The sequence below is a fragment of the Mirounga angustirostris genome, unplaced genomic scaffold (assembly GCF_029215605.1).
Source record: "Mirounga angustirostris isolate CCGP_5_RB_7025 unplaced genomic scaffold, mMirAng1.0.hap1 SCAF_2, whole genome shotgun sequence".
Classification (NCBI taxonomy): Eukaryota; Metazoa; Chordata; class Mammalia; order Carnivora; family Phocidae; genus Mirounga; species Mirounga angustirostris.
The window spans coordinates 61,317,498-61,330,730 of record NW_026991710.1 but is presented as its reverse complement, the minus strand read 5'-3'; the positions used below and the strand labels follow the sequence as shown (position 1 = coordinate 61,330,730).

Here is a 13,233-nt window from a genome sequence, read left to right as displayed (position 1 = left end):
TTAGCCTAAGGTAGCCAGATGGAGAAAGGACATAATCTTTTTTTGGTTAAAACCTATTTCTTTTTTTTTTTTTAAAGATTTTATTTTATTTATTTATTTGACAGAGAGAATGAGAGAGCACATGAGAGGGGGGAGGGTCAGAGGGAGAAGCAGACTCCCTGCCGAGCAGGGAGCCCGATGCGGGACTCGATCCAGGGACTCCAGGATCATGACCTGAGCCGAAGGCAGTCGCTTAACCAACTGAGCCACCCAGGCACCCAAAACCTATTTCTTTAACCACTAAAATTGTTCCAGCTCAAAGAAAAATTTTTATGCATATATATAAAACCAAACCACATGACTTCCATTGGAAACTTGGTAAAAAATGATCACAATTTTTTGATGTTAAACCAAATCTTCATTTTTAGAGGAAGGAAAAGAAAGCGGAAAAATAGAAAAAATTTTGGCTCACAGAACTGAAGGGTCCTGAGGACTTTCTGTACAATTTCTTCATCACCAGAAAATTCAATAATCACAATGATATGGGGAAATATTTATTTCTTCATGATGTGCGCATCTTGAAGCTAGGCCATCAGAGGTACTTCAGTCTTCCAGTCTAAGTAAGGTTCATAATGTCCTTGAAATGACCAAATTCTGGCTTTCATGGTGACAGCTTGTCTTCTCGACTTGCCTAATCCCAAAGGCTAACGGGTGACTAAAATATTCCCATCTGCTGCACTGTCCCATCATGGCTTATCATCTTTGGCTTTCCTCAAGCTGTTTAGTTAAGACAAAGTCAATCAAGGATAATTTTAGTAGTGCAAAAAGCTGTACAGTCTATATTACTCCCCAACAGAGGAGTCTGAACCCAGAAAAATGCAGGCGGGAGAGGATATTGTTTCATTTTCCAAAAAAACCCCCACCAATTCTGGCTGGCAGCTCTCATATTTGCCTGCTACACAACCAGCTAATAAGGAGCTTCAGCAAAACACCCAGCAGGGTCTGATGATCCGTTCTATGAAAAGAAGAGCAAGGAGACTCGGATAGAAAGCAGTAGGAAAAATAAACACTGCCTGCTATTACATCTTCCCACATTCCTGTTGGACAGGGTTAAGAGAAGTCAAACGTCTTTACTGCTGCTTTTCAGATAGACAGAGGCTGACCTCTGCATGAAGTCAGCCCAGGACTTACAGGCTGCGTTTCCTGGGCTCACCACTCTCAGTGTCTCCGGATGGCACCTTCCCAGAGAAAACCAGTTGCACCAAATCCAAAGAAGCAGGTGACTACTCAGCAACACTGCTACACTCTAGCCTCACGAAAAGGCCTCTGAGTATTCAAATGTTGTGGGATCCATTTCAACCTCATGTCTTGAGCAGTTTCTAGAAAAGTCTTTTAAAGAAACTAAATAGAAGAAAGGAAAGAGGGTAATGGCCTCGTGTTTTTTTCATTCCTAGAACTGTGGCTTCTTTGGAAACTAATACTGTGTCATTGGTTTTGGAACTCAAAGCACTTTTGTTAATAATTGAATTGGTATCGTTAAAAAAAATCCTCATCGTGGCCTTAGAAGCTGATATTTTAAGGGACAAGCGTGCTGATTTTGAATCTGTGAATGAGCAGTGACCGGTTAGGAGAAGTCTGCCCTCACGTGTTGGGCTAGGTTTCTGCTGGACTCAGCTCACCAGCGCTCTCGGGCTCCGATGCAGGCCAGCAGCGCCGAAAGGGGAGCTACCGAGCAAGCATGGCCCGGTGGGCGAGCCCCAGGCCAAGAATGTGACACAGCTGAACTGCAGCCGGGGACCAGGCTCAGCAGTCTAATCCTCCGTCTGTCCTCGGCACCACACCCTGTTTTAGTTCTCAAAGACACCGATGCTGGGCAGAGCCGCAAGCCTCTCTGTACAGGAGCTAATGTGTACACGGGGGCTTCATGGTGTAAGAAGGAATGGAATGAGATCAAAGTGTCTGGGAATGATGCGGGGAGGATCCTGTGGGATGAACCAGTACCCACTCTGTGGCGTTCTGATTTCTGAAAGCTCTTTGCTGGGCTGTAATGTCATGTATGAGCACATATGGCCAGGTTGGGATACGTAAGTTACTGAGCAGTCACATCAGTCACGCCTGGCCCAAGTGGTGCATATTTGGGTGGCATTTGATTTTTTAAAAAATTTTTCTAAGCCTTTAAATTATGGAAATTTGGCTTCAAAAAACGCAGTTAAAAGGGATGTGAGTAACTGAAGGCAACAAGGGAAAGTTAGCTGTACCAAACAACCATTTCTCTGCCAGGCAGACCTCTTCAAAAAAAAAAACCAAAAAACAAAACCCTACCAACTCCTATCTACAGAATTTGCTGTGGCAGAGACAATAGAGGTCTTTTTGGAGGGGTTTGTTTTAGTAACATACTAGTCTCTCGGGAGTTACTTAATTTGCAAGATCACTGACATTTATTCCCTTAACTTCTCAATGGGTGTAAACTGTTAGCATGGTCACCCAGTGTGAGATGCTATTTATAAAGGTTCTTTCTCTAAATATAGTTTAACAGACCCTCCCCTCCCACCTCACCATCTGTTTGCAGAAACCCTGCTGGGCCCCTTCCCACCTCTTCACTGCTCCAGGAGTCAGGAGCGGAGGCTCTGACAGAAAACTCACCATTGGGCAAGCTACCTGACCTTTTGGGCCTCCGCTTTCTCACTCAGAGCAAGGGGATAATAATACATGCCTAAAGCTAATAATGTTTAAATATTAAGCTTTTTCTCTGTGCCAGGCACTATTTAAGTGTTCTATTCGATTACTACTCACAACAACCCGATGAGCTAGGTACTATTATTATCCTGGTTTTACTAATGAGGAAAGTAAGGTGGACAGAGGTTAGTTAACTTGCCAGAGCCAGACGACCTGGCTTTTTTGATCACTACCTTAAAATAGTTTATAGGAATGTTATGAGGCTCAGGTCAGGCTTTTTGATCACTACCTTAAAATAGTTTATAGGAACGTTATGAGGCTCAAATACAATAAAGCTTGTGCAAGCATTCCGGGAAATAGAAAAGTACTGTACACATGTTTGCGTTATTACTACTTTTCGTGCTATCATTGATCTGTCAACAGGCTGAACAACACACACCCTCGTTGGAGGGCGACCTCTGCAGGGGAATACTAAGCTTCTCCCCTGCATGGCGACACCACTTTGCCTTCTGCTCAAGGACTTAGGCTGACAGCATGGCCAATCACAGCCCTACTAACACAGCTGGCCTCTGCCGGCGGACCGTCTTCATCTCAAGTAAGAGTAATTCGGGACTCCTAGCCCCATGGCTGGCGTTTGGGGGCAGAGTGGAGTTCAGGCTCCTGCTAGTAAAAATGAGAAGGATAAAGGTATTTCAGCCATAGGCTTTGCTGTTGTTTCTTTGGTTTTAAATGGAAGAGGATCTAGGCAGTAGCACATGGTTGTTTTCTCAGCCGAATTTCATCCAAGAGAGAAAAGTCAGGGGTGATTTTTGTCCCAGTGACAGAAATGGGATCAAACCTCTACCCCCTGCTGGCTGACCTGAGCAAAACAGAAAGATCCTGGGGACTCAACTGCCATTTCAAATGTTCTCTGGCACATTCTCTGTCAAGAGTGGTTCTTTATCATTCATTTCCTCTCAGGAGGGCTTGTGATCAGAAAGCTGATCTATTACTCAGCATGGTCTCTTGGTTCTGGGTATCAGGAATCTCTGACACACAAGAAACAATATTGAATTTCTTTAAATTCAACTAAGCCCGTCATCCTCCTTCCCTAAAGGACCTCCCTGTTTCAGTTAGGACAGCCATGTAGGCCAGGAACTCGAGAGGCAGCCTTGACCCTCTTCTCTCTACCATGCTCCACGTCTAATCTGTCCCCAGGTTCTGTCCACTTGGCTCCCCCCACCCCCTTTTTAAAAACCCATCTGTTTCTCACGGCTCATATTGCCCTTACACAGGTGTCCTCACTTTCCTGTAACGGCCTCCCAACGACCACCTCGGCCTCCGGTCTACCTCCACAGTGGCCAGAGACTGTTCTAAAATGCAAATGTGCCACAGCTGTCTCCCTCCTGGTACGTCCTGGGGAGGGGGAAGAGCGAACAACTCGTGACCTTGGCCAAGATGGCATACACCCACTGCAGCCTCCCTCCCCATTTGGCCCAACTAACATCCCTGGACTCTGAAGGGGGGCTCTGTCAAGTTAAGGACGGCAGTGTGTTGGGGCAGGGAGCCAAATGTGAAGTATGACCCAGAGCGGGGGTTCATTTCCTGCCTCCCCCTTTGATGCTCTCGCTCTGACCGGTGCAGAATTGCACGCAGGGTGTGGCAACACAACTCTGAGAAAAGCCCTGCCTTTAAAACAAGCAGACCAGAAAAGGGGCCTCTGTGAGGTCAAGAATGGGGGGAAAATCCTGTTTGAACCGTCCCTTTTTTCTTCCCCTGGCCCTGGTTTCCAAGAGTAGCTCCCATCCCCGAGCTGAAAACCGCAGGAGAAAAACCCTTCTTTCTGGTCAGAGGCACTGGCCTGAAGAGTGTCAGGGGAATGCCTACTATTTCTTTTTTCTCTTTTATTGAGGGTGGTCCCGGTCATGCAGAACGGCACGGGCTGCTATAATCAGGAGAACTTGTCTTTCCAGCCAGAGGCCCAGGCAGAGAGGCCGCTGGGAGCCAGAGAATGTGGGGGAAAATACTGAATAGGCGAGATCTGGAAAGAAGATCCCCAAAGTCTGTATAAGAACTGACATAAAGCCTAGGCACAGCCTCAAGCTGCACGTGTGTAGGACAGAACCAAAGCAGCACAGCAAAGGCTTTGAGAACTGAACTATGATAGAAGCAACTACCCAAGTCCCAGACTAACCTCTGAATGGTGCATATTTGGGGACAGACCTGTACAATACAGCAAAGGCTCTGAAAACAGAAATGACATTGGAATCTGTACCTAAAGGTGGGACGGAACTTGTACTCTGAAGCTAAATAGTCCGCCTGCTAAAACAAAAACAAAAAAAATCCACATTCTTTAGAGGATTTTAACAGAACTCAGGGTCTCACAACATAATTCCCCAAATGTGCAGAATACAATACAAAATTACCCAATATAAAAAACAAAAACCACAAATAGTAAAACCGTGAGCAGTTCCCAGGGGAAGACCATTAACTGGTGCTAACCCTGAGAGAACCCCAATGCTGGGATTACCAAGGCCCTTAAAATAGCTTTTATAACTTTTCTCCATGGTAAAAGAAACACCCTTGGAATGAAGACATAAGTTGTTGGCAAAGAAACAGACACTACAAAAAACTAACTGAATGGGGACTACCTGGGTGGCTCAGTCGGTCAAACATCCGACTCTTGATTTCAGCTCAGGTCATGATCTCAGGGTCATGAGATTGAGCCCCGTGTCAGGCTCTCTGCTCAGCACAGAATCTGCTTTGATTCTCTCTCTCCCTGTCCCTCTGGCCCTCCACCCCCTCATTCTCGCTCTCTCTCAAATAAATAAAATCTAAAACAAAAAACCTAACTGAATGGAAATTTTCTAACTAAAAACTATATTTGAAATTAAGAAAATCACTGGCAGAATGAAGACAGACCTATAGAAATGATCCAATCTGAACAGAGCTTCAGGGACTTGTGGGGCAATATCAAAAGGTCTAATATTTGTAGTACTCAAGTCCCAAAAGGAGAAAAGAGATTAGTGCATAAAAAATATTTGAAGACATAATGGCTGAGAACTTCCTGAATTTGGTGAAAGACATAAATTTACAGAATCAAGAAGTTAGTAAGTGCCAAATAGGGGAAACCAAAGAAAATCAGGCCCACACGATCATAATGAAACTGCTGAAAATGAAAGAGAAAAAAAATTTTGAAAGCAGCCAGAGAAAAACAACACATGGCATATAGGAGAAACAATACTTAAATGACTGTGCATTTCTCATCAGAAACCATGGGAGCAAGAAAGTGGAACAACAATTTTAAAGTGCTAAAAGAGAAAGAACAGTCAACCTAGAATCCCATATCCAGTGAGAATATCCTTCAGGAATGGCAGCAGAATAAAGACATTCTTAGATGAAGAATTAGGCTAAGAGAAACTCTCACCAGCAGACCCTATTTTAAAAGAAATGCTGAAGCAAATCTTTCAGGCTGAAAGACAGAAAGACCAGAGAAATCTGGAACTTGAGGAATGAAGAAGAGCAACAGAAATGGGCAGCTGAGAGCCCATCTGGGTCGCTAATGATCTCTTGGGGAAAGCCAATTCTGAGAAACAACAGATTCTTTTTGCCTTTGGAAATATTCCATTAAGTCTCTAAGCCAAAGCCTTTTGGCCTTCAGAATAAAGAATCATGGGATCTGTTGAAGCAAATTTTTGCCTATTAGATATGGCAGGGTTAGGCAAATAATTTAAAATTCTAGTTATTAGACTGTCTTTAGTTCAGACAGAAGTTCAGACGATGAAAGGGTTTCATACCTTAATGCTTACATTTACTTGGAACGTTATAATCCATCATCTATGATGTATACATAAAAATGTTAAAGTAGAATTGATCTCAAAGGCTAATTTCAATTTTTAAAAATATTTATTAATAAATTGGGACTCTAGTTTCCACAGACTCTTGGTGAATTTCATGCCTAGAAGTATATCTCAGGTTATTAACAACTTTAAATATTAGGTAATAAACTATTACTTTGTGAAAGTTAGCAGACAGCTGTACTCTGCCTTGGAACAATCTTGACCCAGCATCAGTTTTTAAAATCACCCTTAGGAAAGTTTGTTGTATATCAGGAAGGGAACTGCATTTTCAACTCTCTGCTGAGAATACTAATAGATGCCTTCCACAACATTGTTTAAAACTCACATATTTTCTGTTTCCAAATCAGATATGTAAATGCAAGTGACACCAGTGAAAATTCTGTCACACATGAATAAGCTTGTAGTTCATTAAAAAAATCTCCCAGGGTCTTCTACTGCCCAACGGTAAGATCCAAACGCTTCAGCCTTTTACACAGAGCCCCATGTGACCTCCATGACCTTCTGGTCCCTGTGGAGCCTCCCAGCCTCATCGTCTGGGATTCGTCACCTTCCTTTGTGATCCTCTAAATTTGGTAATTTCTGACTGAGGCAGGGGCCTTTTTGTTTTACATCACAAAATATCAAACTTCTGGCAAAAGCTTTCTTCAGTGTACATACGCTCCCTGTGTTTTTCCAGGTCTTTTTCTAGGCCAGTCCTTTGTCTTGCATGCCTTGTCTCCTCCTCTCACCCTGACTCATTCTGATGACTTCAGTGTAAAATGTGGCAATACAGGTGTGAGAGCAGTTTTGTGGAAATAAAGATAATACGGCACTATGAAAAACACGGCCCCCGCGTAACAAGCAGTGCTCGGTACATGGTACCTGCTGCTACTTCCTGTGAGTTTTCATCCTCTGCCTTTATATTCTTGGTCTAAAAATACTTTTGCCACATAATCATCAGAGTGAGAGGCTGATAATAAAGTGATGGAAACGCTTTTTTTTTTTTTTAAAGCAATGAGTAATTTGTCCCACTGCTACTGTAAAATAGGGTATGTCTACATGTAAAAAAAAAAAAACAAAACAAAAACCTGTCAAATATTCAGTGAAAGGGGTCATGACAACCTGGTACCTGTAATGGTGTTTATAGAGCTCCCTCTTTGGGATAAATATGGAGAGACCAGAGCAGGTGGGTTTTTTTTCCTGACCAGAGGACCCATTAAATGGGGGCATTTGGCGGCACTGAAGTAAAGGACGTGCCAGAAGGTGCCACGAGGTAGGTGTTCACACAGGAAAACCTTGGGCTGGGAGAGTGTGTCACTAGAGTGGCCCGTCAGTGTGTCAGCCATATGCTCGGGGGCCCGCGGAGCCAGAGGACCTAGAGCAGTGGGAAGGGAGGAATCCCCCTGATGGAGGGGCTTCCAAAATCCCTAAATCCTCCTGCCCCATGACTCCCTGCTCCCAGGGTCTATATCCTGTGGTCTCAACCCACACCGAAACCAGAGAACTTAGGACACAGAGAGTAAATGAAATAGAATCACATAAGAAAGCTGCTCCTGAAATTGGTACCACTGAGAACCACTTACATTCCAAGCTCAGCAAGAGACAAGCTTTAACAAAGAGTCCTTTTTCAGCATGCAGGCCTGACCCTGACTCGTATGGAGAGCTGAAAGCAGGGGGGCAGGCAGGCGGCCCCTCTGGGGCTGTAGGGAAAGTGGAATGGCAAGCACTTTCTCCCCTGCAGGCACCGTGGGGCTCAGATCTCCAGGGTATGCGGGAAGACAGGCGGCATCACAGGCATTTGTAAAATGCTTTACATTTAAAATTTCTGTGGCGGTATCAGCTGCTAACAGCTGAATTCCAACAGTGCTTCCAGGCTCTTTCCTGGGGTATTGCAGAGAGCGCTGGGGAACCTAAAGATTAACGTTACCTCTTCTCACAAGTGTCTTTTGACAATCGCTCTTTTCCCTTAAAGTTTCTACGTTTTCTGGTTTCCATGGTCCTTCTGACCATGAAACATGAAAGGAAAATGACCCCGACCATGGGCTTTGGCTGGTCAGCTCTGAGAAGAGTGTTGGGGTGTCTCTGTGTTGGATTAAGAGGTAGGGAACCTGGGTTTTAGTCTCAGCTATGTGACTTTTAGGCAGTAACCTTGACTTTTGTCATCTGTAAAACTGAAAATGACAGGAAAGCTGTGAGAAATCACTGAGTGCCAAGAAGCTGAGGGTCCAGTGACGGTACGGGCAGGACTGGTGATGTGATAGGCCCTTCTCACTCTCCTGCCCTAAGGGGCCAGTAGCCTTGCTAGGACCTTGACTCTCTTTTTGGGGAGAACACAGGCCCCAGTTCTTCCTTTACCTTCTTTTCATTGACATCCACCGGCTCCTCTCCCTCGTTGGCCTCTTCTGGCATATCTTTGATCTTGTTCAGAAGTTCGGCCTTGGGAGCAGACACACTGTAGTAGGCAGGGCAGGTGACCAACATGCCCACTGCTTCCCTGTCTTCACTCCTGCACCATAAAGAACAAAAAAGTTCATAGCACATTCCAGGAGCTTCATGTCACCACCTGCCTGTCCATTCAGAAACGTGTAAAAAGTTCTATTCAGTCCCTTCCCAGAGATCAGGATGAATAAATATTTACTAAGGAGCAACTACTCTGCATAGGGCTCTTGATTCAGGCAGACCTAGGCTGGAAAACGCCAAAGGCAGTACCATGGAAGAAGCCTGGGAGTCAGGCTTATGCATCTGCCAGTTGACTCTGGGCGAGTCATTTAACCTCCCTGCAGGTTTCTCCTTCTGTGATAAATATAAGGATGGTGTTGACTCCCTATTTCACAGACCACGGGGGAGCTGTGACTCCATGACTGTGAAGGTATTTCCAAGGTGCTGCACACATCTCAGATTGCAAGTTGTTACCTAGTCTTCCAGGGCCACCATAATCTTCCTGACGCCTGCTCTAATTGCTGCCTGGACACTTACCACTTTTCCGTCTCATGTAAGCATGATGCACCAGATGAGCCTAAGAGACCTAGAGCCTGTGCTGGTCAGTGAGGACAAGATGTGAAGTTGACTCCTTAGTTACACAGCAGGGGTTTTGAGAGTTTGGAGAACAAACCAGGAATTGAGAAACCCAGTATCTAGTGCTCTCTGTTTTACTATAACCAAGCTGTCTCTCAGAGTATAGGTCAGATGCTACCAGTGAAGAAATGACGCTGTGGAAGTGGGTTAGGTTCTCTGGGAGAGGTATTTCAATCTGGTGACTTTATTTAACATCTAGGCTATCGTTTTACTGAGGAATAAAGAACCACAAAAAAAAAAAAAAGTCATTTTTACTAGTTTCCTCCTTGCTAGGACTATTCTTCTAAGCAATATAGTTTAATGATAAATGTTCTAAGCAACATTTAATTCAGTTAATTGAAGAAACTGGAAAAGGTCTTTTGATACGCTTTTCCCCCAGATATATTCATTGCATTACAAATTGGCTTCTCAGGCATTTAATTAACTACCCCTCACAAAGGCTCTTTGCCGAGTCTCACGCACAACAGGGCAATGCTCCTTTCCACCAGAAGATGGCGCATGCCACCCTTTTGAAATTTCTCCAGAAGGTCTCTGCAGCAAAAGTTACATGACCATTTCACTTCTAAATTGACTGAGAGAACGCAAGGAAATGCTAGGAAATGCTTTGCTAAGGATGTATTTGTAAGTTCCTTTGGACTTTCTAAAGCAAGTGGTCAGAGAACAGAATGAATGGAAGCTCCTAACTTTGATCTACTACAAACACCCATACTTAAGTGACTGGCACACCCACAGAGACACATCTTTGGGTCCCTCATGGAACCCAGTGGACTGCCCTGCACATTGTAGGAACTCAGTAAATGTTTGCTAAACACATGACCCTGGATAAATCACTTCACCTCAGTTAGTCTCTGCCAAGTCTGAAGAAGGGGATGGATAAGGGGATGGTTAAGGCCTCATATTAGGAGAGTGTCCAACAAACATTCAAAGAGCTCATAAGGACTCCATAACTCTTTCCTTTCTCCCCCTCCCGCAAATCAAAACATAGTATTCCTGTTAGTAATTTAGTTAGGATTAGTTGGAAATTTCTAAAAGGCAAGACCGAATTTAGATGAAATGCTGTTTTTATTTAGTCTAGAAGCCACTAACTGTGGAGTTCCAGTCCATCAATCCACATAGCTTTCACTGAAAATTAAAAAGAAAACAAAAACCACCCTAAACCTTTCCCATAGTCATCCTTTAAGGAAATCAAACGTGCAAGAAAATACTGCAATAACCCAGGAGAAAGCAGAAGAACGGCAAATACAGACGGCTCACCCCGGTGCCTGGGGTCTGGGACGCATCACACCACAGTAAACACACGCGCAGGCAGCTGAACAAAACCGTAAGAGCGTCTAGACAGACATTCTGGTCTTCTTGCTGTTCAGGCTGAAGCGAACATCCATCCTAACTCTTGGAACGTGGATGGATGTCAGTGTAGTAAATAAACCCATTTGTCTAGGCTTCATCCTTCTTACAGTCTGTGCTCACCTCTGCCTTGCGGAGGCCTCTGATGGGCTCACTCCCCCTGCCTCTCTCCGCACGGACCCCTGGGGGGCTCTCTATCAAGGTGACTCTGACAGAGAATGGGCAGTTGCTTGCTTACTGAGTTGGGGGCACTGTAAAATCATTAAGAGAGCGGGCACGGTCATAGTGCCGAGTTCAAATTCAGATGCCACCACTCTCACATGTTCTAGGACTTTGGTCGGGCATGGTCTTAATTTCTCTGTGCTTCAGTTTGCTCACTTGTAAAAGGGAGATGCAATTGGTAGCTATGTCAGGAGGTTCTTGTGAAGACTGAATGAAATAATGTATATATAAAAAATTAATACAATGATTAACACAAAGAATGTGAACAATATTAACGGTATTAATGGCAGTTGTCACCACTATTAATAAAATAATAATATTATTATATTATTAACTGACCGCTCTATTCTTTATCCTTTCTGATGGACATGGCGTGACTTTGATAAGAAAGCTGACCACAGCCTGTCCATAGTCCAGCCTCTTTTTCTGAAACCCAGAAGAACACAATGCCTCTGTGGTAACCCCCTCTAAACACCACAGGAATGATGTACCAGGAGCATTTTTGTTGTTGGGCAAGTGCCTGGTAACTCAAGGGCGGTCAGTCCCACGTCCTACTCCTCAGAGCCATTCTCCTAAGACTGAGATGGAGTGTCACTTTTGGGTCAGAATCTCTGGAGGCAGGAAAACATCAGGTAAGTTGTCCTAGACTTACCACCACCCCCATGGAAGGAGTTTAAATGTAAGTCTCTTTGTGGGCATTGCCAGGGACTTACCTCTTGCCTTCATATTCTGCACAGTTGACAGTTCTCTGCATGGCCTTTCTCTTTATGCTGTTCTCCTTCAGCAAGTTAACATCTCGGGGAAATAAACCTTCCATCAGGTCCATAGTTGTCTTCATTCTGGAGTCTGGATCCAAAATGTCTGCCAGAGATTTGTCCTGGTGGACAATTTCCTTGGCCAGAGCCTCTGTTCTAATGTCTTCTGAGGTCTTTTGAGGGCCAGAACTGACATTCTTTTCTAAACCCTGAGTCCCACAGACTGGGTCATGGATGGGAGGTGGCTGCCCGGGGCTTGGCTGCTTGCCAAGAGCCCCATCAAGTTGGGGCAGAGCACCCATGCTGGAAGGTGGGTTGGTCTCGTTGGCCTCTGAAACCTTGATTGAAGTTTGGGATCTGGAAGCCGGTATCTGACTACCAACTAAATGGACTGTACCGGGAATGGGCCTTTCCTTGGCAACTGTCACCTTGGCAAATTTGCTGGAGCTGCTAGGGATATTAAAAAAGAGAGGGTAAGAGAGGAGTCAGCAGAAAGGTAGGAAGACTAGGGGGAAGTTTTCCACATCAGGGCTGTGGTTTCTCACATGAGGAATGGTGGGGACAAGGTAGTCCTCTGAGGTTATCATTCCCCCCAAACTGCAGGGTCCTAAAGGGCGTTCTCCTCAGCCCAGCAGTTGGTACAGGGAAGCTGTGTGACTTTTTAAGGGGAATGGATCTAGTAGGAATTCAGCTTTGGTGAATGTGGCAGTGAGATTCCAGAGCTTTCTGAAAGGTCCAGGGGAACAGAGGGCAGGGCTGGTACATCATTCCTGTGGTGTTTAGAGGGGGTTACCACAGAGGCATTGTGTTCTTCTGGGGTTCAGAGATCACTTGTCCCAGGGACTATTTGTTGGGAAGGGCTTCTACCCATTCTTTTGGCTTTCACAAGGTTTTCCCTACACATTAACTGACCGCTCTATTCTTTATCCTTTCTGATGGACATGGCGTGACTTTGATAAGAAAGCTGACCATAGCCTGTCCATAGTCCAGCCTCTTTTTCTTTTGAGTGAGGCTGCCTCTAGGCTAATCTATATGTCTGTCTCTCCCTACACACACACACACACACACACACACGTCTCCCTGCACACACACACACACACCCCCAGTGTGTGTCTAGCATGGCCTGAGGCTAGGCAGGTAAACCTGCTAGGCCTCAGCATCACAAGGCCCACGTACACTCACAGAGAAGCCCTATTTTCTAGTATCAGCTCTATCGGTAATAAAAATGATATTTTTGTCTTCTATGTCTTCCTCCTTTGTCTTCTTAACTGATTCAGAACTCAAGCAGGGAAGAGGCATGTTATTTATTTGGACCCTTTGAATTTATCCTGTCCATAGAGTGAACTATGCCTTTTGGGCTTTGG

General features: G+C 44.7%; 1 protein-coding gene and 1 long non-coding RNA gene across 5 annotated transcripts in view; one reads left to right on the top strand and one right to left on the bottom strand.

Annotated features, from left to right (window-relative positions):
• Nucleotides 1–13,233, top strand: part of LOC135363607 (uncharacterized) — a 95,342-nt gene that overhangs the window by 38,756 nt on the left and 43,353 nt on the right. The window lies entirely within an intron of this gene.
• Nucleotides 1–13,233, bottom strand: part of SHROOM3 (shroom family member 3) — a 42,635-nt gene that overhangs the window by 9,838 nt on the left and 19,564 nt on the right. The window contains exons 5-6 of one of the 2 annotated variants that reach the window (XM_045880950.2): nt 11,828–12,316; nt 8,829–8,979 (exon numbers count right to left, since the gene is read on the bottom strand). In XM_045880950.2, coding sequence (XP_045736906.2) covers nt 8,829–8,979; nt 11,828–12,316 — 640 coding nt within the window. Of the gene's footprint in view, nt 1–8,828; nt 8,980–11,827; nt 12,320–13,233 lie in introns of both variants that reach the window. The other variant, XM_064584656.1, reaches the window with a different exon arrangement.